This window comes from Gobio gobio, assembly GCF_949357685.1.
Source record: "Gobio gobio genome assembly, chromosome: 20".
In the NCBI taxonomy this organism is placed as follows: Eukaryota; Metazoa; Chordata; class Actinopteri; order Cypriniformes; family Gobionidae; genus Gobio; species Gobio gobio.
Genome location: NC_137113.1, coordinates 43,593,784 through 43,616,626, shown reverse-complemented (window position 1 = coordinate 43,616,626; position 22,843 = coordinate 43,593,784). Strand labels below are relative to the sequence as shown.

The 22,843-nt window shown below is 41.9% G+C and overlaps 1 protein-coding gene across 1 annotated transcript; it reads left to right on the top strand.

The window, feature by feature from the left end:
- The first annotated feature begins 1,196 nt into the window (after window positions 1-1,196).
- On the top strand, window positions 1,197-18,569 carry LOC307117002 (chymotrypsin-like protease CTRL-1). Its single transcript, XM_079801642.1, has 6 exons — window positions 1,197-1,388; window positions 1,644-1,664; window positions 3,953-4,115; window positions 4,210-4,484; window positions 5,199-5,347; window positions 17,820-18,569. Exons 3-6 carry the CDS (start codon window positions 3,985-3,987, stop codon window positions 18,126-18,128), a joined length of 864 nt encoding a protein of 287 aa, XP_079657768.1. The 5' UTR covers window positions 1,197-1,388; window positions 1,644-1,664; window positions 3,953-3,984; the 3' UTR covers window positions 18,129-18,569.
- The last annotated feature ends 4,274 nt before the right edge of the window (window positions 18,570-22,843 follow it).

Below are 22,843 nucleotides of genomic sequence, written 5' to 3'. Positions count from 1 at the left end.
AGCGCCAGATCGCCTTATTTAAACTTTACTAATCAACTAGAGATGCTTAATTTGTATTAGATTCAACAACTCAAGCTGCAAGAAAAGCCGCTCTCTCACTGCTGCTGATATTCCGACATGAATGTACACATTCTACACAACAAGCTGCTTCTTCTTCCGCTGTTGTCTTGATTACACCAACATGCCCGAGGACACTGCCTACTAGCGTCTGCATGTGTAATTGCACATTGACACAGACAACAGCGCAGAAGTATAAATGCTCACGACGGCGTCGGCTACGCGTGTAGCCTACGGCGTACACTACGGCATACACTCAACGCAGAAGTATAAATTGGCCTTTAGCGTCTTCATTGTGATGCGAAAGGCACTTGACCATGCTTCAGATTTTGACACCTTGGGTGTGAAAATGGGTTGTTTATATAGGCTACAAAGGCTTTCATAGACGATTTTTAAGCGACTGCAGCGCCTGACCTAGACGGCTGGTCTCATGCTGATCTTGCGGTACTTTGAGGGCACATGTGATCGTAAGGCACCTGCAGCGCCGATCAAAGACGGACACATTTTCTAACCAGAATGCATTGCATTTGTCAGGCAGCAGCCGATCTTTGTGGTGCTGCATGAAGTCGAACAAGCCTATTGGTTTGTCTATTGACACATTGTTTGCTTCCAGGTGTTCCTTATTATGTGATTAGTCCTTGTGTATTTAAGCCCTCATATTTGCCTTGTTACTTTATTGGGTATTGAAGTGAGTTGCTGTCTTATGCTCATGAGTCAAGTCATCGTCTATAGTCAAGAATATGTTCATGTTTATGGTTTATTTAAAGTTTTGGATTTTGTTTATAATTTGTTTTATGCTCTGGATTTTCACCTTATTAAATAAACTGCACTTGGGTTGATTACATCATCTTCCTCGTCTGTTTCATGTCAGCACTGTTACAAGCACATGGCCAACACAAACAAAAAAGCAGGACCCTGAGGGGCCCATCAACTGTTACCCATATTCTTCAAAATATCTTCTTTTGTGTTTAGCAGAAGAAATAAATTCATATGATATTATAATGTCAATATGCACTGTGGCCTGACCCTGTGTTAGCAGAGTAAATCTGAACCAGCCATCTCGCCAGCTCAGGTGTGGAATCACCTAATCACACCAGTAATCAAACTACATTGACATATTGTTCTCTGCGTTTCTGGGTGTGTCAAGTCTTTACAAGGTGAAAAAAGAACTCAAGTGAAAATGAGTCACCAAAACAACACCGGGGGCCAGATTCATGAAAATCTTCTTAAGAAAGAAGATCAATTCTTAAGAAGTTCTCAAATATTTTCTTAAGAACATCTTAATTTTTTTCTTAAGAATGTTCACAGGGTATTTAAAGAGAATAAAAGAGGTAAGACACATCTCTTTCAATTTCTCTATCACAGCATTTAACTTCAGCCATGGAGTTGTCAGTGATCTTGCTCAGCTTTATAGTCATGATGAGTATGGAGGGTAAGTTTGATCATGAGTATAGACAGTATGTGTGTGTTTGCCTAGTCAGATGTTAATGTGAGTGAAGATGCACTACGGAAAATCATTTTCTTAATCACTATTTTGTTTTCCATGAATATCAAAACATCATATTTTCTCGCTCTTTTCTCCGCAGGCTCAAATTCACAGACATACGGTAAGAGCAGCACAAGATAAATCATACACAAGTTATATTGTGCTATAGGGCTGCACGATTTGGGGGGAGAATTGAATTGCAATTTTCTGATTACAAATTGTAAGATTTAAATTTGATAAAAAAAAAAAGGTTTGCTGTGCTTGTTTGTAGGGCTGCACCGTTTGGCCAGAATTTTGTGATTATATATAAATATGGCTAAAATAATAATTATACCATTTTATAATTTTTTTTCTTCTTTTTCTTCTTCTCCTATTGAGTATTAGCCTGACGTCGTCATACTCAATTCTAGTCAGAATATGAGTCTGATACTGCTCCGTTGGGCTGTGATTATGGGGCGTGTTTCAACCGAACCAGGAAAGACCTCAATTGGATAGACCTACAACCAATCAGAGCAACGGAGCGACGCATAACGTTAGTTGTCAAATGTCAACAGAACTCAACTGCACTGTGTTGCCATGTCCGCGGGTTGAAGCGACCCCAATTATGTGATAAACAGACCCAGGAATGTGAATTTTAGCTGGCAACCCTGCTAAAATAACACATATTTTACCCCCCAAATGCCTTTTTTTTCCTGGAGAACCACCCCCCCCCCCCCCCCCCCCCCCGGAAGCTATTGGGCTTGTTTTTGGCTAGCAATTGGGCGGGTTTTGTTGTAAAAACTTGGCAACCCTGTCTGCATGCACGCTGGAATAAGTAGCCTAACGTTAGAAGAAAAAGATGAGTGTAATCGATCTTAGCCTGTGTTGTAAAAAAAGAATTTAAGGATACACAGAGTACTTACCAACACGATCATCATTTCTGAGAGAAATAGTAAAGGTGAATGCATGTACGAACAAGTTCTCCGTTTAGGATTAGAACAAATTCAACCCAAGCGCCTTTGATGACGTGGATGATTACGTTACTGTTTATCATCTGTCCATCATCGTCTAAAGCCCGCCCTAACAATTTCATTGGTCCGAACAGTTTCTGTTCAGGCATAATTACTTCTCTATGTATCAAGTCCAGACCGAACTGCCCAAGTTAAAATGTTGTGGGCGGGGCTAAGTTCGGCTGGCATCCAGGCTAATTGAGTCTATTAATGCGTCCCAATTCAGAGGCTGCATCCTTCGAAGGCCGATTGCGTCACCGCGGTGCCACAAAGCCTGTCACAATCGAAGGCTCTTCAAATGCGGCCTCCAACTTATCTAATGAAGCAAAAAACCCATAGTGAACATATTTAGACCATTTGTGAACCCTGTTTTGTTTTCAGACAGTTTAATATAACTTTCAAAAAAGTCCAGTAAATATTACTGTCGCTCATCAGCAGCAGCTGTCACAGTTGCTAGGCGACAAGAACAATCCTCCGTAGAATAGACCAACCCAATTAACAATGCTCTGTCCATCCTTCACGGTCTTTGAAGGTGTGGCCTTTGAAGTCCCAGTCCTTCGAAGGATGTAGCCTCTGAATTGGCACACTTGAACCCATAGGACTGCTTGCAGGAAATTATGACATGCACAGATTGAAGAAATTTGGTCCGACTGTCAAGGTTGCACTTACATTTACTCTAATAACGTTTGAACTGTAAGTGCTAGAAACACATTTCTTTCCCTCTGATTCCTTGGATCAAGACTATTCGATTGCACACTACGATGTAATTTTGTTCATTTTGAATTTTTCAAAAAAACGAATTCACCAAATTTGCCTCAGATCATCTTTCGACCATGCTAGCAAAAAGTTATTAAAAGCTTTTTGATAATTCGAACCGTTCTAGAATAATGCACAGAAGTAGAAAAAGTGAAGAATAAAATAAGCGTGCGAGCTCAGAATATACAGACAGTTATCGTTCAGTGGTGTGGACGCTAATATAGTTATAGTTATAGTTATCTTTATAGTTATTGTTCTTGGTGTGAACGGGTCTTAACTCATCATGATTTTTGTGTTTGGCCCCAATATTTGCGAATTAATTTAATTATTATTTCAATAATTAATGTATTATTATTATTACTACTAGTACTAAATGAAAATGTAAAAATGACTGCATAATTTCACTGTACAATAAAAGAATAGTCGTTAAGGAAAATATGATAATAAGTATTATTTATTTATTTTACATTGCACCTGTAAAATTACAATACTAATATATATGGCTGTCAACTTTTATTTTGACGGCAAACCACAGGGATGATAATGAGCTGTTGAGTTTCAGTCTGAAACGATCTATTCACATATTTAAACAGCAGTCTTATCACGATTTTGGTTTTATTCGATTAGTTGTGCAGATTTGTGACGTATAATTTATTGTCTGCAGATTGTGGTGTAGCTCCCCTAAAAACACGTATTATGGGCGGTACAGATGCTCCTGCAGGTAACTGGCCCTGGCAGGTCAGTTTACATTACGATGGCAGACACATCTGTGGAGGAACCCTGATCCATAACCAGTGGGTGATGACGGCTGCTCACTGCTTAGTTTCGTAAGGGCCGCTTTATGATTTTTAAATATTTTGCAGCTTAACTTTTAAACTATGTTTCCATAAGCAAATTTACTGAAACTTTCTTTTACAACAGTACTAACATCGACAGATTGAAGTTGTACTTAGGAAGAGAAACCCAGAGCACGTTGCTTCCCAACGCAAATGAAGTGGAAGTCAGTATTCAGTCCATCCTTGTCCATCCAAAGTACAACGACTTCCTTTGGAATAATGACATCTCCCTGATGAAACTGAGTCAACCTGTGAACTTCACTCAATACATTCGTCCAGTCTGTCTGGCTTCTAAAGAAAGTGTCTTTCACGATGCCACAACCTGCTGGGCTACGGGTTGGGGAAACATTGGCAAAAACCGTGAGTGTCCTAAAACTAGTAATTCACAACTTAAAGATATGTTTTTGATGCAGTGTTTGTTTTCAACTAATATTAACTTTATTTTATTTTAGCTTGTAAATTATTGTAACCATAGACAACTAAACAAATAAAATGTAATTTACTAGAGGTTCTGACAAAATGATAACTGCTGCAGTCTATTTAATTTTTTTAATGAATTGGAATGAATTTTCTGCGCCCCCCTTTTCCAGCCTAAATTCAATCTGTTCATCATATAGGCCGAAAGCGATTGAGTCTCTTCAGAAAATTTGGACTAAACCGCTCCATTAATATGGATTAATTTTATGACCTATTTATGAACTTTTTTTAAGTGTCAAGTGTCAGTTGCGTAGCTTTCAATGGAGAGAACAGAAATCTCACATATTTAATCAAAAAGGTCTTCATTTGTGTTCGGAAGATAAACAAAAGTCTTACAGGTTTGGTCTTACAGTTTTAAGTGAACAATCCATTTAATGTTTTAGTGTGGTGGTGGAACACATTTTCCATTAATGGTATATCTGTATTTTGGTTTTAGCTGGATTAAGCTGGTCAAACTGGTTTCCCAGCTGGCGTTTAGCTGGTTTTAGTTAGCTAGCTATTATTAGGCTGCCAACCAGTTTAGGTTGGATATGCTGTTTTTTTTTAAGAAGGGTAAACATGTCATTAACACACAAACACTGTCTCTGTGTATGACAGAGGCTTTGCCTGCTCCCAAGACTCTGCAGAAGGTGGAAATCCCGGTTGTGGGCAGCTCACAATGTAGCTGCCAGTATAAGAAAATACGTGATGTTACAATCACACCACAGATGATTTGTGCAGGGAGAACAAGTAAAGGAGTCTGTCAGGTGAGTCAAACAAAAAGGGAAAATTCTGTCATTATTTATTTATTTTTTAAGAATATTCTGGGCACTCTCTCTCTATATATATCTACATCTCTCTCTCTCTCTCTCTCTCTCATATATATATATATATATATATATATATATATATATATATATATATATATATATAGATATATATATATACAGTATATTGTAAATGAGGACTGGCGTTGTCAAGTTTGAAAATGAGAAATAGCATAATAAAAGTATCTTGAAAGTAGTCCATATGACATTAATTACAAATTGTAAAGTTAAAAAAGTAAATAAAAAAGTCTTCTGAAGCCATAGGGTTGTAATGAAACAGAAGTTACGATAGTCTTTTCTTCCCTATTGTAACATACACTCTATTGGCAAAAGTTTTGGGATGCCTGCCTTTACATGCACATGAACTTTAACGACATCCCATTCTTAATCCGTAGGGTTTAATATGGAGTTGGCCCACTCTTTGCAGCTATAGCAGCTTCAACTATTCTGGTGTCACAATTCACAGTGTGAGTGCCCGTGATTACCTATCCTGGACTGTCACTCCATGACTACATTTCCCATAACCCTTTGCCTGGACTCATTAGCACTCACTGTTTACACCTGTGTCTCATTACCTCATTACCTCCACCTATATATACCATGTTCACTCTGTCATTCACTGCGAAGTCTTGTTTTGTGTAACACTGCATTTCTGAGCGTTTTCTCTGGTTTCATGTCTCTTGGTCTTGGATTACTTGCCCGTTCCATGGAACACCCTTTTGCCTGTCTCTCCGGTTTTGTTTGCCTGATTGGACTGATTACCTTTTATGACCTCTTGCCTGTTTTTGACTACGTTTGTGGATTATTCTAAAATAATGCTGTGTTTGGATCCTCTACCTTCTGTCTTTTTCTTTGCCAAGCATGGATCCAGCAGTATGTCTCGTCCGTCTACGCCAAGGAACTCACTCACTCGAGGACCACATCAGAGACTTTCTTTTTGTTGATTTACTTTCTTTGCCATGGACTCAATAAACCGTTACAAACCAAACTTGTCCGTGATGGTCATCGAGGGTCCCTGAATGAATTCCTTGATTATGCCCTTCAGGTAAGCGGCTCTGCATTCACAGTGGGAGTCGCAGAGGAAGAATGTAGCAGTCCCATCATGGCCGCCATTTCAGAGTCTCGTCTCGTCATATCTGTCAGTCCAGAGTCTAGTCTCGCCCTGTGACATTTCCTGTTTCGAGTCCGTTGTTCCCAGTTCTGTTGTTCCCAGTTCCGTTGGTCCCGAGTCCGTTGGTCCTGAGTCCGTTGGTCCCGAGTCCGGAGGTCCCGAGTCCTGACACGGCCAGGAGAGCTGTGCTTGGGTTTTATGTGGTGGCAGTCCTACATGCTTGGGAGGAGCACAGGGCTTCCTCCAGATATTCAGGGACTGTTACTGAGCAGCCTGTGGTCGTCCCGGAGGAGTGTCCAGAGATGGCTCCAGCCACTGACCAGCATCCAGAGATGGCTCCAGCCACTGACCAGCGTCCAGAGATGGCTCCAGCCACTGACCAGCATCTAGAGATGGCTCCAGCCACTGACCAGCGTCCAGAGAGGGCTCCGACCCCTGTCACGAGGAGTCCAGAGAGGGCTCCGACCCCTGTCACGAGGAGTCCAGAGAGGGCTCCGACCCCTGTCACGAGGAGTCCAGAGAGGGCTCCGACCCCTGTCACGAGGAGTCCAGAGAGGGCTCCGACCCCTGTCATGAGGAGTCCAGAGAGGACTCCGACTCCTGTTACGAGGAGTCCAGAGAGGACTTTGACCCCTGTCACGAGTCCAGAGAGGACTCCGACCCCTGTCACGAGTAAGGAGAGGACTCGGCCTCCTGTCCCGAGTCCAGAGAGGACCAGCAGAGGGCACTCTACCCCGGAATGTCACTCCATCATAGACTTCATTTCCCGGATTTATTAGCACTCACTTTTTACACCTGTGTCTCATTACCTCATTACCTCTGTCTCTTGGTCTTGGATTACTTGCCCGTTCCGTGGATTACCCTTTTGCCTGTCTCTCCTGTTTTGTTTGCCTCATTGGACTGATTACCTGTTATGACCTCTTGCCTGTTTTTGACTACGTTTGTGTATTATTCTAAAATAAAGCTGCGTTTGGATTCTCAACCTTCTGTCTCGGAGCAGTACGTTACATCTGGGAAGGCTTTCCACAAGGTCACGCACTGATGTTGGACGAGAAGCCCTGGCTCTAGGGGTGTGCGATATTGACAAAAAAGGATATCTCGATATTTTCTGGGATTTTCTCGATAACGATAATTAGACTATATTTTGCTGAGTGTGTTATTGTGCTGTATCTTGGCAGCTTTAGGACTGCTGTTGTCGGCTGACTCCTAAAGTTTTTGATATTATTCATATTCTGTGTGGTGGTTTAATTTTGTAAGGCATTGTAGATAATCGATATGCGTTGCCTGAACCACATTTGTGTGGCTATTAATACGTTTAAGTTATTTTAATGGGTAAAAAAAAGCCAGAGACTGGTGTTTTAAGACACATTTCATTTTATTGTAGCCTAAAATAAAGCTACATATATAACCTGAATGAGAGCGAGCTGAGTGACGCTATCAAGAACTCTGTGAATGACAGCTCGTCTATAAATACGCGCTCTGTGAGGCCACGTGTGCATCTCAATCAATCAGCTCCTTAGTTCAGTAGTCAGACTCGCGCTGCCTGCGGAGCCAGACGAAAGTAAGCTCTGTGTGGCCGTGCACATTTTACTTTTGGTTTTGAATTAGCGCCAATTCGGTGGCGGGTTGCTTGAATAAGGCTTTATGCGCACTCTGTGCGGCCGTGCACATTTTACTTTCGGGTTTGAATTAGCGCCAATTCGGTGGCGGGTTGCTTGAATTGTCATCTCAGTCAGCTCCTGTCACTCTCGTGATGAATGAAATCTGATGAATGACTCCTGCCGAGACTCACGGTCGACACAAGCCTAATATAGAGTAAATCACACAGTGAAAGTGTGCACTGTAAATGCGCACCCGCACTAGTCTAATCTAGACTTCATCAGGTAGTGTGTGCGTGCACTCTCTGGGTGTGTGTGAGGGATATACTCGATAATGTCAGATCGCAAATCGTTAAAACACCAATTACGATATTATCGCAGACGATATATATCGCACACCCCTACCAGGCTCGCAGTCTCCGCTCTAATTCATCCCAAAGGTGTTCTATCGGGTTGAAGTGCAGGCCAGTCAAGTTAATAAACTAACAAAAAGTCTGCATATGCAAATGTCAGTATTTTTTGTCAGCAAGAGCTCAAATAGCATTGCAATGGAGTGATGTAAGCATGTCTACATGCTCTGAAGTCAGGCTTGCACTTTTTTTTTGTCACAATGTTGCCTGCAACTGAAAAAAGGCCTTCAGATTAGGTTGATGTTGCAGGCACAGACAAGTAACACTTTGCCAGTATGGCCAAGGTGGGAAACCATGCTTCATTTTCTTTCCAGCATTTCAGTGGATTTTCATCCTTCGGAATATCATGCTCCCCAAAGTACATATGCATCTCATTCCTCACTGCTTCACTGTGAGTATCTTGATCTTGGAAGTGACCTGTGTCTTCTTCACCGTTACTGGATTTTGTGAGACAAGTATTCACCAAGCTAGAGTTCCGTTTTCTGAAGACTATCTGAATGAATGAATGTCTTTGAGAGAGAGGCTGCAGATCGCGCATCATGTTTTTTTCTTTATCTTGCAAAAAGCAAAACATTTTGTTTTTATTGTGACTGTACACACACAAAAAAGAAACATAACAGATTATAATGCAAAACACTTGCCTGAATGATAAAAAACGACAGTTATTTGAGTCTCTTTGGCACTGATAAGAAAAAAAGAGCCAATTGCACCGGCGCGACCACCGACTTGAGGGGGTTAAAGCAGTCCATGTGAGTACAGTGGTTCAATATTAATATTATAAAGTGATGAGAATATTTTTGGTGCGCCAAAAAAAACTAAATAACGACTTATAGTGATAACCAATTTCAAAACAATGCTTCATGAAGCTTCGGAGTGTATCGAATCAGCGAGTCGATTCAGTGGTTCGGAATGCCAAAGTCAAATGATTTCAGCAGTTTTGCGGTTTGATACGCGATCCGAACCACTGAATCGACTCGCTGAGCCTTCGGATTTCAACAAAAATATCTTAATTTGTGTTCCGAAGATGAACGGAAGTCTTATGGGTGTTGAACGGCATGAGGGTGAGTAATAAATGACATTATTTTCATTTTTGGGTGAACTAACCCTTTAAGATTCTTGGAACCAGCCTGGTAGGAAATGGTGAAGCGGAAGTGGGTACAGAACAATGCCCATCTTGCTTGTCTTGGATTTAGTCGTTTGGCGTTGGTACTCTAGATTCTTGTGATCCGTCAGAACCAGGAATGGATGTTGTGCGCCCTCCAATGTCTGCACTCCTCAAGAGCCAGCTTGACGGCTAACAGCTCCCTGTTGCCGATGTCGTAATTGACTTCCGCCGGGTTGAGTTTGCAGGAGAAGGCGCATGGATGGAGTCTACTTGGTTTCCCCTGCTGCTTTGAAAGGACTGCTCCCACTCCTGTGGTCGAGGCGTCAACCTCAATGATGAAAGGCTTCTCTGGATCAGGATGGACCAGGAGGGGAGCGGAGGTGAAAGACTTCTTGAGGGACTCGAAGGCTTGGGTGGCAGCAGGTGTCCAGGACAGAGACTTGGGACAAAGGAGGTGAGTAAGTGGACATGCGATGGTGCTGTAGTTCTGGATGAAGCGGCGGTAGAAATAGCAGAATCTGAGAAACTTTTGGAGTTTCTTGATGGTTGTGGGTATGGGCCAGTTGCTGATAGCATCCACCTTCCCCTCGTCCATCTGGATGCCACTGCTATCGATGTGATAGCCAAGGAACTGCACTGAGGGATGGTGGATGGTGGAGGGATGGCGTTTCAGGAGCTCCGCAACGTGGTGGCGATGTTCGGCCATACTCCGGGAGTAAATCAGAATATCATCTACATAGACCAGAACTGACTTGTGGAGGAACAACCAGAGTACCTCATGTATGAAGTCCTGGAATACGGAGGGGGCTTTGGCCAATCCATATGGCATGAAGAGGTACTCGTAGTGGCCAGTAGGGGTCACGAAGGCCGTCTTCCATACGTCCCCCTCACATATCCAGATGAGGTTGTAGGTGCTGCGGAGGTCCAACTTGGAGAAAACAGTGGCACCACAGAGATATTCTAGCACAGCGGGGACGAGAGGAAGGGGGTAGCGGAACTTAACAGTGATCCGGTTGAGTGCACGGTAGTCTAAACAGGGCCGCAAGCCTCCGTCCTTTTTCGCCACAAAGAAGAAGCTGGATGCAGCAGGGGAAGTAGACGGGTGGATGTAACCTTGATCCAGAGCCTCCTTGATGTATGCCACCGTGGCCTTCTCCTCCAGAAGTGACAGGGGATAAATCTTTCCACGGAGCACTGACTCACCCTGAAGCAGATCGATGGCACAGTCCCATGGCTGGTGTGGAGGCAGCTTGGAGGCTCGCTGGGGGCAGAAGACATCACTGAAGTGTGCGTAACATGGAGGAATGTCCACCGAACGATTCTCCACTGGACTTTCGATGGAGGTAGAGAAAAGTGACAGCTCTCTGGAATGAGGAGTAGCAGGCACTGGAAGTGCAGAGAAACAGTTCGGGAAGCAGCTGTCACCCCACTTCAGGATTTCGCCGGTCTTCCAGGAGATGATGGGATTGTGCTGCTCCAACCATGGGCTCCCTAGAATCACATCAGCGGTGGATTCCTCCAGAACCAGCAAATGTTGTTGTTTCACATGTAGGGCTCCCACTTGAAGCTGGATGGGACCAGCACAGAAGCGTACCTGTCTCCGGCTGAGGGGTCTGCCAGTTATCGAGTTAATCGGGTAAATGGACAGTGTGGTGGTAGACTTGAGCTGACGGCAGAGGGTGCCGGAGATGAAGTTGCCAGCTGACCCAGAGTCAAGAAGGGCGATAACTGGAAGTGTAACGTCGGCAGCAGTTCGGGTCACAATAGTAGTGAGTGACTTCATTTTATTAATCGAAGGAAATATAGCACTCACCATAGGACGAAGAGGACGAATAGAGCATTTAGAGAGGAAGTGCTCTGAGGAACAACAATATATGCACAGACTCTGGGTCACCCGTCTCTGTCATTCAGCGCGAGTAAACCGTGCGCTGTCTAGCTGCTTGGGTTTGTGGGCTGGTTCTGGAGGGCTGATGGACTCAGGCCGGCAGAGGGAAGGAGGAGAGAGTGGCTGGCCCTGGAGCTCTTCGAGACACGACTACATACGAGTGGCGAAGTGGATGGAGAGTTGGATGAAGCATTCGAGACCGATGAAATCCTTGTATGCAGCGAGATGCAAACGCACACGAGGGTTCAGACCCTGTCGATACATGGTGAACAGGGCTTGTTCATTCCATCCGCTAGCGGCAGCTAGGGTGCGGAATTGCAGGGCATATTCACTCAGTCATTGAATTGTCTTAATTGGTACAATTCACCATTTAGTCATTTAGCAGATGCTTTTATCCAAAGCGACTTACAAATAAGTGCAATAGAAGCAACTGACAGTCAAGGGCAACAATATTCAAGTGCTGTAACAAGTCTCAATTAATCTAGAAAGAAATAAACTTTTTTTATTTTTTTTATTATTATTAAATAGACAAACAGAAAATTAATAGAGTGATAAGTGCTATTCTTGATTGGTCAGGTGCTGCTGGAAAAGATGTGTTTTTAGATGTTTCTTGAAAATGGCTACAGAATCGGCTGCTCGAATTGAGATAGGCAGGTCATTCCACCAGGTGGGAACGGTCCAGGAAAAGGTCTGTGAGAGTGATTTCATGCCTCTTTGAGATGGCACCACAAGGTGTCGTTCATTTACAGAACGTAAGCTTCTGGAGGGTGTGTAAGTCTGAACAAGCGAGTTTAGAGGGTGAAGAGGTTGAGACTCAGTGGACACCATCAGCACAGAAGGGAAGAAAAGAGACACGTTAGTTTCAGTAAACACAATTTCCATCCCCAATTTGTGCATTATATCCCTTCCGAGTTCAGAGGTGACTCTGGAATAATAGTAAAATTGTGCATTAAATGTTGACCGTCACTTGCGTCCACAGGCAAAGGATGTGTCACTGGGCAGGAGATCGGAACCCCATCTATACCCACGGAGCGTGTAATTCTTGCTGAAACTGGGCCCTCGTATATTAAACCAGAAATAGAGGAACAACTAGCACCAGTATCAATAAGAAAACAATATTTCTTCCCATCTACACTCAATTCCAAATTTGGCAAATCAATTTTGTTGTTATCATATTTTACAGTGAGCATAGATGTGCTTGGGGTTCTATTACTCCGTAGGCCTCCCTATTGGGGAGTCCATTCTGTTTGGTATTGGTTGTCAGTCGACTTCTCCTTTTTTTCTGCCCCTCACCTTCTCCTTCTCTCCTCATCATATCTCCGTTTTCAACAATATCTTAACCAGTGGCCCATTTTTCCACAATAGTGACACTTCCCTGGCCTTCTCTCTGTACTGCCGTTGTCTGCATGAATGCAGGTTCAGTTTTAACTGTCACCCCACTGCTATCTGAAAATCCTCAAGCAGCATCTAATTCCCTCACTCGTGCACAAAATTCTTCCACAGACAACTCAGTAATTCTTGAGGTGGTTACTCTTATCAGCTGGGCCTGTGTTGGATTCATGTTGTTCAAACAGGTGTTAATAAACAGTATGATATGATCTTGTGTGGTTGGCAGTTTAGAGTCCTGCCACGCCTTTTTGAATCTATTTACGAAAGCTGCGGCTGATTCTTTTGGCTCCTGTTTAGTGTTTGCAGCATATGACATGTCTCTTTTAGAAATCACCTTTTTTTCAAATTTTTTTTGCAGCTCCTCATAAAAAATCTCTTAATGCTCTTCCTATTCCCAAAGCAGCTTATTAGGATTATCTGCGGTACCTTTACCAGTCATTTTATATCGTATTCTGTTCTCAGAGAAGGACACCCGTCAATTATATCTGTTTCTGTCACGTCCTTCCCCAGAGTTCTGAGTAATATTACTTTAAAATCTGGACCTGTCAATTGTGCATATCGTGTATGACTTTTTAGGATCTGGACATATTTCACCGGATGAGAGGGAGAAAGCAGATTGTTACATATACTTTCAATATCACTCGCCTTAGCAGGGCGTATGGAAATTTGATTTCCCCTTCTCACAAACATAAATGCAGGCTCTGTTTTCTGTTCATCGTTTGCCCGGTCTGCCTGTCTACTGTCAGCTCTGGCCCCCCCTGCCACACACAGTTCAGTCTCACTCTCTACTCTGTCTCTACTCTCTGTCAGGGTGGGGTATAGTTTTGTTTCAGGGATCAGAATGGGAAGAGGGGGATAGGTTGTTTCAATTCTTCTAATTTAGGAATATTATGTTTAGGAACATTATGTTGCTAAGTACTCGATTTGAATTCTACCGCCGGGACATGTGTCACCACAGCTGACTTGTATTCTACCAGTGTGACATGGAGTACTACTGCTGGCTGGTATGGGGGTGACTGTTTTTTCTTTTTTGAGTTTGGCCTCTCTGGACCCTTATCCCAGTATTTTTTCATTTCTTTCCATTTATTATATGCCTCTTTCATGTACTTATAAATGTCTATAATGTCTAAACACTTGTTTGACCGTCAGAGCGGATCTACACGGTCCTTCCTCCTACTGGAGGGCTATCTCAGAATGTTTTACCCGTCAGAGCAGATCTAAACGGGTCTTCCTCGCACTGGAGGGAGTACTCAAAAAATATTTGTCATTGTCATTTAAAAATTACCCTTACAGACACCTTACAGGAACACCAGGGCTATCTCTACCTTCTATGGGATCAATCAATCAATCAATCAATCAATCAATCAATCAATCAATCAATCAATCAATCAATCAATCAATCAATCAATCAATCAATCAATCAATCAATCCTACCACCACAGGAAAAGATTACTTACCTGTGATGGAGGATGACTTCTCAGTCCCGTGTTTCTTGGGAATATCCCGGACGAGCCCCCAGCTGTTAGAATTTAACTTTTAGGTGGACTATCAATATATCAATATTCTCAATCATCAGTCAATGTCCACCCCTGTGATGTGTGGCAGCAGCTGCAGCGCAAGATATCTTGGGAGAATGCCCAAGGAACCACAGACACAGTGCAGTACTATAACATTCTAAAATTTATTAAGGAAGCAAGGTCATATATAAAGGTATAAGTGAAACATGTATTTGTGTAAAATGTGTGTATGTGTATCTTAATGTTTTGTCTGGGATGTCTGGGTGTGTGCGAATGTGTCCAAGGACTACTGAATGTTTTGTCTAATTGTGAACACGTACCATGGCAGAAAAGTCAGTGTTATACAAGGAAAGTTAGAAAGTGAAGCCCAAGAAATAAGAAAATATTAACAGGTATATTGGTGCAGAGCCAGTGGTTTCTTTGTAGGAGAGCACCAGTGCCTTGAATTTGCTGCGAGCGGCTATTGGTAGCCAGTGCAGACTGATGAAGAGAGGCGTGACGTGCGCTCTCTTCGGGTCGTTAAAAACCACCCTCGCTGCTGCATTCTGGATCAGTTGCAAGGGTTTGATAGTGCATGCCAGAAGGCCCACTAGAAGAGCATTACAGTAGTCCAGTCTGGAGAGAACAAGAGCTTGGACCAGGAGTTGTGTGGCCTGCTCTGATAGGAAGGGTCTAATCTTCCTAATGTTGTATAGCGCAAATCTGCAGGACCGGGTTGTTGCAGTGGACGGAGTTATGGTTGATGATCCTAGCTGAATGGAGAGATTGTGGTGAAGTGCTGGGTTGGCTGAGACCACAAGCAGTTCTGTCTTTGCAAGGTTGAGTTTCAGGTGATGTTCCATCATCCAGGCAGAAATGTCTGTTAGGCAGGCAGCGATACGAACACCAACCGTAGGATCATCTGGTTGAAATGAGAAGTAGAGATGAGTGTCGTCGGCATATCAGCGATAGGAAAAGCCATGTTTCTGAAAGACAGATCCTAGTGATGACATGTAGATGGAGAAGAGAAGTGGTCCAAGCACTGAGCCCTGGGGAACTCCAGTAGCTAGCTTCACCTCTCCATGACACCCTGAAGGACCTTCCTGAGAGATAAGACTTGAACCACTGGAGAGCAGTTCCTGAGATGCCCATCTTCATGAGAGTTGACAGGAGGATTTGGTGGTTAACTGTGTCAAAAGCAGCAGACAAATCCAGCAAGATGAGTACTGTGAATTTGGAAGCTGCGCTTGCCTGTCTCAGTGCTTCCGTAACCGAGAGCAGGGCAGTCTCAGTTGAGTGGCCGCTTTTGAAGCCGGATTGGTTGATGTCCAGGAGGTTGTTCAAGAAACATAGAGAGCTGGTTGAACACTACTCGCTCAAGTGTATTTGCAATAAAAGGCAGAAGGGATACCGGTCGGTAGTTTTCTAAAAGTGCTGGGTTCAGAGAGGTTTTCTTAAGCAGTGGGGTTACCCGGGCCTGCTTAAATGCTGTGGGGAAGGTCCTGGTGTGAGAGAGGTGTTGACAATGTGAGTGAGTGCAGGAGTAACAGAAGAAGAAATGGCCTGAAGGAGGTGGGTGGGGATAGGGTCAAGCGGACAGGTAGTGTGGTGATTGGAAAGGATGAGTTTGGAGACTTCAGCTTCAGAGAGCAGGGAGAAAGAGGGTAGCGTGTGTGTGATATTTTTTGTGATGTGTGTGTCGGTTTGGGGTGTGGAGAATTGGCTGGTGATGGAGGAGGTTTTGTTTGTGAAGAATGATGCAAAGTCATCAGCTGTAAGAGCTGATGAAGGAGGAGGAGGAGAAGGAGGACAAAGGAGCGAAGAGAAAGTTTTGAAAAGTGCACGAGAGTCAGAGGAATTGTTGATTTTGTTGTGATAGTATGTGGCAGTATCCTCTGGTTTGATCCAGGTCTCAGTTAGGGCCATGAGACTGAGATGTGAATTGGTGGAGATAGATGAAATAAAGTCTGTTTTGTTTACAGCAGACTAGCAATTCCAGAGACCAATTAAAATGAACAGTAATGTGCAGAGGAAATAATCAAAAAAAAGATTATTAGAATTACGTCGTCTTGAATGTACAGAGCGTGATTTACGGGTGTTAGTAGTAATAGTAGAGATCTGAACGCACATAGTGAATACGGGTCAGATAGATGGAAAACAACAAATAGATGGAAAACAACAAGCCAAACACAAAAGTGTTAGAGAGAAGAGAAAGCTATACTCAAGTGCCTTGTCGGTGTCCTTGCTCGGGTGGAGTCGCTCAGAGTAGAGTCGAATGGTCTTTACACTCTTCAGTCTTCACACGAGGGCTGTCGCTTCCGCGAGGGAAGAGGGAAGTGCCTGGTGTACAGCATCCACGAGTTCCTGGGATGGATCCGGGGTGCTCATGCTGGTGTTTTTCGGTTGTGGTCTGGTATTCTGTTACAGGACAGCAAGGACAGACAACAGGATGCAGGTAATGAATGTTTATTAGATTAACCAGCAGAGTGATCGGCAGTGCAGGTGAATGAACGTGGGTGAGTTGAGATCCAGATGATGAGACTCATTCTTTCACAAATGTTTGTAGAAGCGTCTGCATGCCTAGGTGCTTGATTTTATACATCTGTGGCCATGGAAGTGATTGGAACACCTAAATTCAATGATTTGGAGGGATGTCCCAATACTTTTGGCAATATAGTGTATATCTGAGTAAAATTACTTCTTGAATAAAAAAGGGCAGGACTTGATTTTGTCCATGGGGAATTGATTGGAAGATTAAGTGAAGTTTTAGTAACTAATTTCGGGAGGAGCACGTCCAGATAATTAAACCTATCTAAACAATGGAGCATGCCAGATAATGTAACCTAATCAAACCCAAGTGGAGCACCCTCAGATAATTAAACCTAATTAAACACAGGTGGAGCACATCAAGCCAATCGATTTAATCAACGATAAGAGGTGTGTGTATATATACAGCAAATTCACCTTCTTTCGTTGACCGTTTTTATTTTTAGCATCCCTCCACCACCCCATCTCCTCACTTTGATTTATTAAACTCATTAGACGTCAACACAATCCATAATAAAATACAGTCTAGTTCTAGACTATCTTCATCATGGGGGGGACACTCTGGGTTCGGGACAAAATTCCGAGCCCGGAGCCCTCCCCCGGACAGCATGCCAAATACGCATAATCTTTTACTCCATTTAATTTGATGTAAGTGTGAACTCGTGAACTGTTTGTGTTTTGCTATTGGTCGATCTCATGTGAATTGACAGGTTGTCAGAGATGGAATGCAATGTATTTTGTAATGTAAATAATTTATAATAAATACTGCAATATTTAATTAAAAGATTGATTTAATGGTGACTATAAAGAACCCTGCTGTTGCATTTTGACTTGTCTTGATTCTCTATCTGTTCTCTGCTTCCCTCTGCAGGAAGATTCTGGAGGCCCATTACAGTGCAAACAGGGTTCTGTGTGGGTCCAGGCTGGGATCACGAGTTTTGGGACAGACCATGGCTGTGCCATAGAAGGTTTCCCAGAGGTGTTTTCACGTGTCTCTGAGTTCAACACTTGGGTCACAGACAACGTGGAGGGAGCCACCATTGGCTTTGTGACCTTTAAATCCAACGGCATCTACGGCAGCTTTACATGCTCAGCCACACTTCACTTCTCCCTCTACTCTAGTTTTATCATTCTCTTCACCGCACTCATCTCAAATTTCCTCACACTCACTGTCACTTAAAACTAATTCACACACACATGCACATCTGATCTAACAGGTTAAGGTGAAAACTAATGTGTGACAGAAAAAAATACACAGTGAAATTCTGAATGACTTGAAAAGGACATAAAACGCTAATTTTCTGTTTATCGAGAGAAGCTATCCTTCACTGGTAGATGCTGTAATGCAAAAACCAACCTTCTCCTCTGACAGCTGTTCAAATGTATCTGTGTATTGTGATGAAATATAATTTTTTTAGAAAGCAACATAAGAATATTATAGTAGATGCTACTGACCAGTTTTGGAGGGCCCTTAACATAAAGACTTGTTTTTCTGCAGCAGGCAGGTCAGCTTTAATGACATTCAGAGCTGGGGTTTCTGGCTCAAAATGTGTAAAATTGACAGATCATGTTTAAAAAATGCGGATTCTCATTGCCATAATACAGTTCAATTGTCACAGTTATGCTCAGTTGTGGTTTTATTTTCTCTCAGTCTGCTTACCGGTTTCCTGTGTTCCTTTGTTGTAGTTTCCCACCAGTCTTTAGTTGCCGTGGACACTCATGCAGAGTAAACCTGTTTGTGGTTTAGTTATATACTTAAATTCCTTCTTGCATTCAGTTCATAATAATGTGTCTTAAAGGGGCTATATGCAACTTTTTCCCCAAAATAAATGTAACAATAGCCTTTTTATTTTACCATTTATGACTCAAACATCTCCTGATGAGCATACTGACACCTTGTCCGCTCACAGTGGGTGCACCTATAAGCCTGTATCCTATTTTTCCTATTTTCTGTCGGGTCGTTTTTTTCCCGCGCTGTCTACGGATGTGACGTCACCACCGCTGCGAGAGCGAGCAGAAAATAAGGGCAGTTCTGTTTTTTGGCCACAGGTGTCAGTCTCGAGTTTAAATTTCAGAAAAACGCATATAGCCCCTTTCCGGTAACGTGCGCTCTGCGTGCCCTAAGCTGCTGTCGAATCACAACACGGGAACCGCTGGCCCAATCAGAACTCGTTACGTATTTCTGAAGGAGGGACTTCATAGAACAGGGAAATCTTTCAAGCCGTTTTGAGGACAGTGAAAACAGCAGTATACAGATAAGTATATTGTGTGAAAAATACTGTGTTTTTTTACACGCGAAACATGAACACATGTCATATTGCACACTGTAAACACAATCAAAGCTTCAAAAAAACATGAAAAACGGGACCTTTAATAAAATAAAATCAAATCTAATACAATAATGAAATAATAAAATCTAAACATATTTGATGTTCAATAGAGTGCAACAGTCGGGTTCTAGAAGTAAAAATTTGATTTTTAACAAATAACTTATAAACCCTATTATGCTATTTTAAAGGCTCCTACAATAGGTTTACATGCATCTAAGTAAAAAAAACAACAACAAAATTTTTTTTTTCTCATAATATGCACTGCAGCATCACCCTTTTTTCTCAGTGTCTGAAACGGTTCGATAAAGGATTCAGGCTCTCTAATCCCCTACTTTCTGAGAGCCTACTCTCCTGTCTGATTGGTCAGACAGTCTAGTTGGTTGTGATTGATCTATTTGGCTCTGATTGGTCAGATGGCCCAGTTTGTTGTGATTGATCTATTCACCTCTGATTGGTCAGAAATCCCATTCATTTGTGATTGTTCTAATGCTTACAGCATGTGTTGGGGTAATTTCTGAATTTCAGCACCAGTGTCCGGTTGCATAAAGCACCTTAAGTTTTTCCCTCAAGTATGATACTTAAGGGGCAATTTCCCCTTACCTAAGAGAATAACTTAAGGGTCTTGCATAAAATCTCTTAAACGGTTCTCTTAGGTAAGAGAAACATTTAAGTGTTTCACGACAGCGATCCTGGATTCACGTTATAAAGGTCTTGTTGCCATAGATATGCAAAAACTAACACTAATGCTGCATTCACACCAAACATGGATAAAACGCGAATAGAGCGTCAAATTCGCGTCTAGTTTGACTCTTGAACTTTGAATGCATTTGCGCATCCAAAGCGAGATGCAAACTTATAAAAAGCAACCGTTTGAAGCGAAATTGACGCGCGTCCTTTTGCGCTTTTCATAGTGGTTGTGTGCGGCTGCGAAATTGAAAAATACTACTGTTATTGTGTCACGAAATGTAGTTTTAAGAGTTGTTCAGTCGAGAATGTAGTTGTTTAAAGCTCAAATCTGTGGTTTATTTGTAAAGATCGCGCCTATTTAAAAATGTTGTGAGATCCCGGCAATCACGGGGAGCTTGCGCTCATGTAACCCGGCTGGAACAGCCTTACCTCGGATATAGTCCTCCTGACTTTTGCCGCTGATAAACAAGCAGGACCGGCTCTGTAAATCTGGGGGCCCTAAGCAGGATAATTTTGGGGCCCTGCCTTGCAGTGAATAATGGAGTATTGCACCGCAAACCATCAACTGTATACAATCTAACACTTACATATTTCATCTGTATATCTTTTAACATGATTGCCAACAATTATTTTACTGCTTATTAAAGTACACTCACTGAAACGGTAAAAGTAAAGATTATAGATTTGCAAATTTAAGGTCAATTTGTTGTAAACAAATAAATATTAATAATTTAGCATTAACAATATATAGCTAACTTACAACATTAGCCATAGTGGTATGCGGCTCGCTATGCTCTACTGAAGCAGCAGTAGAGTCACCTCCTCCAGCTGTTGAGATTACAATATAATTAATAATAAATACAGTATGCAGAGTAGATAAAACACATTAATTTTAAATTAATATTAAAGTACAATTAGACAACATAGTGAATTATGATTATAAAACTAAATTTTTTATTGGCAAGAGGAAAATTAGCTATGTTGAAGTTGCGCACAAAACTATTCAAAAGAAAGGCAGTGGGAAATATTTACTTGTGTCATCTCTGGTGTCAGCCTCCTGAAATGTTTCTCCACGACCACCAAAATATTTAAGAATGGCTCCTCCTGAGAAAGTGACATTTAGTTTTTTACAATTATGTTAAGGGTAAATTAAAAGAAATCCAATGTTAAATTATATTATTTAATTATTGGTTGATTAACTCTTACATACTGTTCATATTTTAAACCTTCACAGCATGGAGTGAGATATTTTTTACCTTTTATGATTACATACAGTAATACATTCACTGTAAAAAAAAATCAGGTCCCCAATTGAAAATTTTCTAGTGAGCGATCACATCTAAAATTTTCAGTTGGCCAAATTTAATTTCTTGAATTTTAATTGAATTAAAATGCATCAATTCACATTAATTCAATTTGGCCAACTGAAAAATTTAGATGTGATCGCTCACTAGAAAATGTTCAATTGGGGACCTGCTTTTTTTTACAGTGTTCTTTACTAAAATTTACCACAAATCCATTTTGCTTTTAGGTGTCTTGTATCGATCATCATTCAATAATGTTTCAGAGAGGACACTGTGTTTTCTTTAGGTTTAAATGGTCTGGGCGATTTAGCTTAACAATATATAAAATATTTCATAATAGTATATAGATTAATATTTATTAATAATCTTTAATTGCCTATTCAATTAAGACCATAAGAAAAAGCTTGTATTTAACCGCTTTATTTTAAACTTCATTTTGATTTTGACTGTCAAATGATTGCTCTTTCTCTTCCTTTTTACTTTCTTTCTCTCGAATGTTCTTAAACTATTTTTTTATTGTAATAAGCGTCTATTGAGACAAAGATTTTTCGGTTTTTTCTTTCCCAGAACTAGTGTAGGTCATGTAACGTTAACTGTTAAAAAGAAAATATATTCATAGGAGGTGGGTCTGTCTCTACGCGGTCTGTAGCCCAGAGCTGGGGCCGACGGCTGGACCATAGCGCAAGCAATGTTGATTCAGCATAATCGACGGACAGCTAACGTTATGCTGCGTTCACACCAAACGCAAATAGAGTGTCTGGCGCGAGTGATTTGATTTCAATGTTAAGTCAATGGAAAGGCGCGTTGACGCGCGTCTAGAGGTCCCGCGGCGCGGAAGGCGCTTTTCGCGCGGTGCGAATGAAGCAAATTGAGCGTCTTGCGTGATAAACTGCGGCGACGCTGGCGAGTGCAATCTGTAGTTAGGGGGCCCCCTAGTGGCGGCGGGGCCCTAAGCAGCTGCTTAGTTCGCTTATAGGGAGAGCCGGCTCTGTAAACAAGAAATGGCTCGAGAAATCACAATCTATAGCTTTGGTTCTATTATATGAAACATATAAGTTAAAAGACATTAATGACTTGTTATAACGTCAAACGACTTCTTTAATTATGTGATTTTTTCTTCTTCATCTCATACAGCAATGTACGTATGACTGTGTGTGTTCAGTGTCACAGTGGTTGCGATGTGTAATGGTCAAATCGGGATTCTTGCAACAATTTTTCATCGCTTAATGGTCCAAAGGGTTCTCCCTATCCCTTAAAATTCTTCTTGGCACATAATGATCTTCAGCTGGTTCCATAAATTCAGCCATGTCGACTTTGTCCGCGTTACTCTTAAGATTAAAAATTTCCACACCTTAAGTTACACTTAGGGAAATGGCCGTTAAGGTTTTTTTTGTAACACTTAACACTTTTTAAGGGATTACTTAAGTGAAAAAACTGCATTTTAGGGGAATTCTAAGTGTTTATGACGTTTCACTTAAAGAAACCCTTAGGTAACACTTAAGGTTTTTTTCTGCAACACCCTTAGGTTTAAGGGAAACATAAGGGCGAACTTAAGGGAAAATTACACTTAAGGT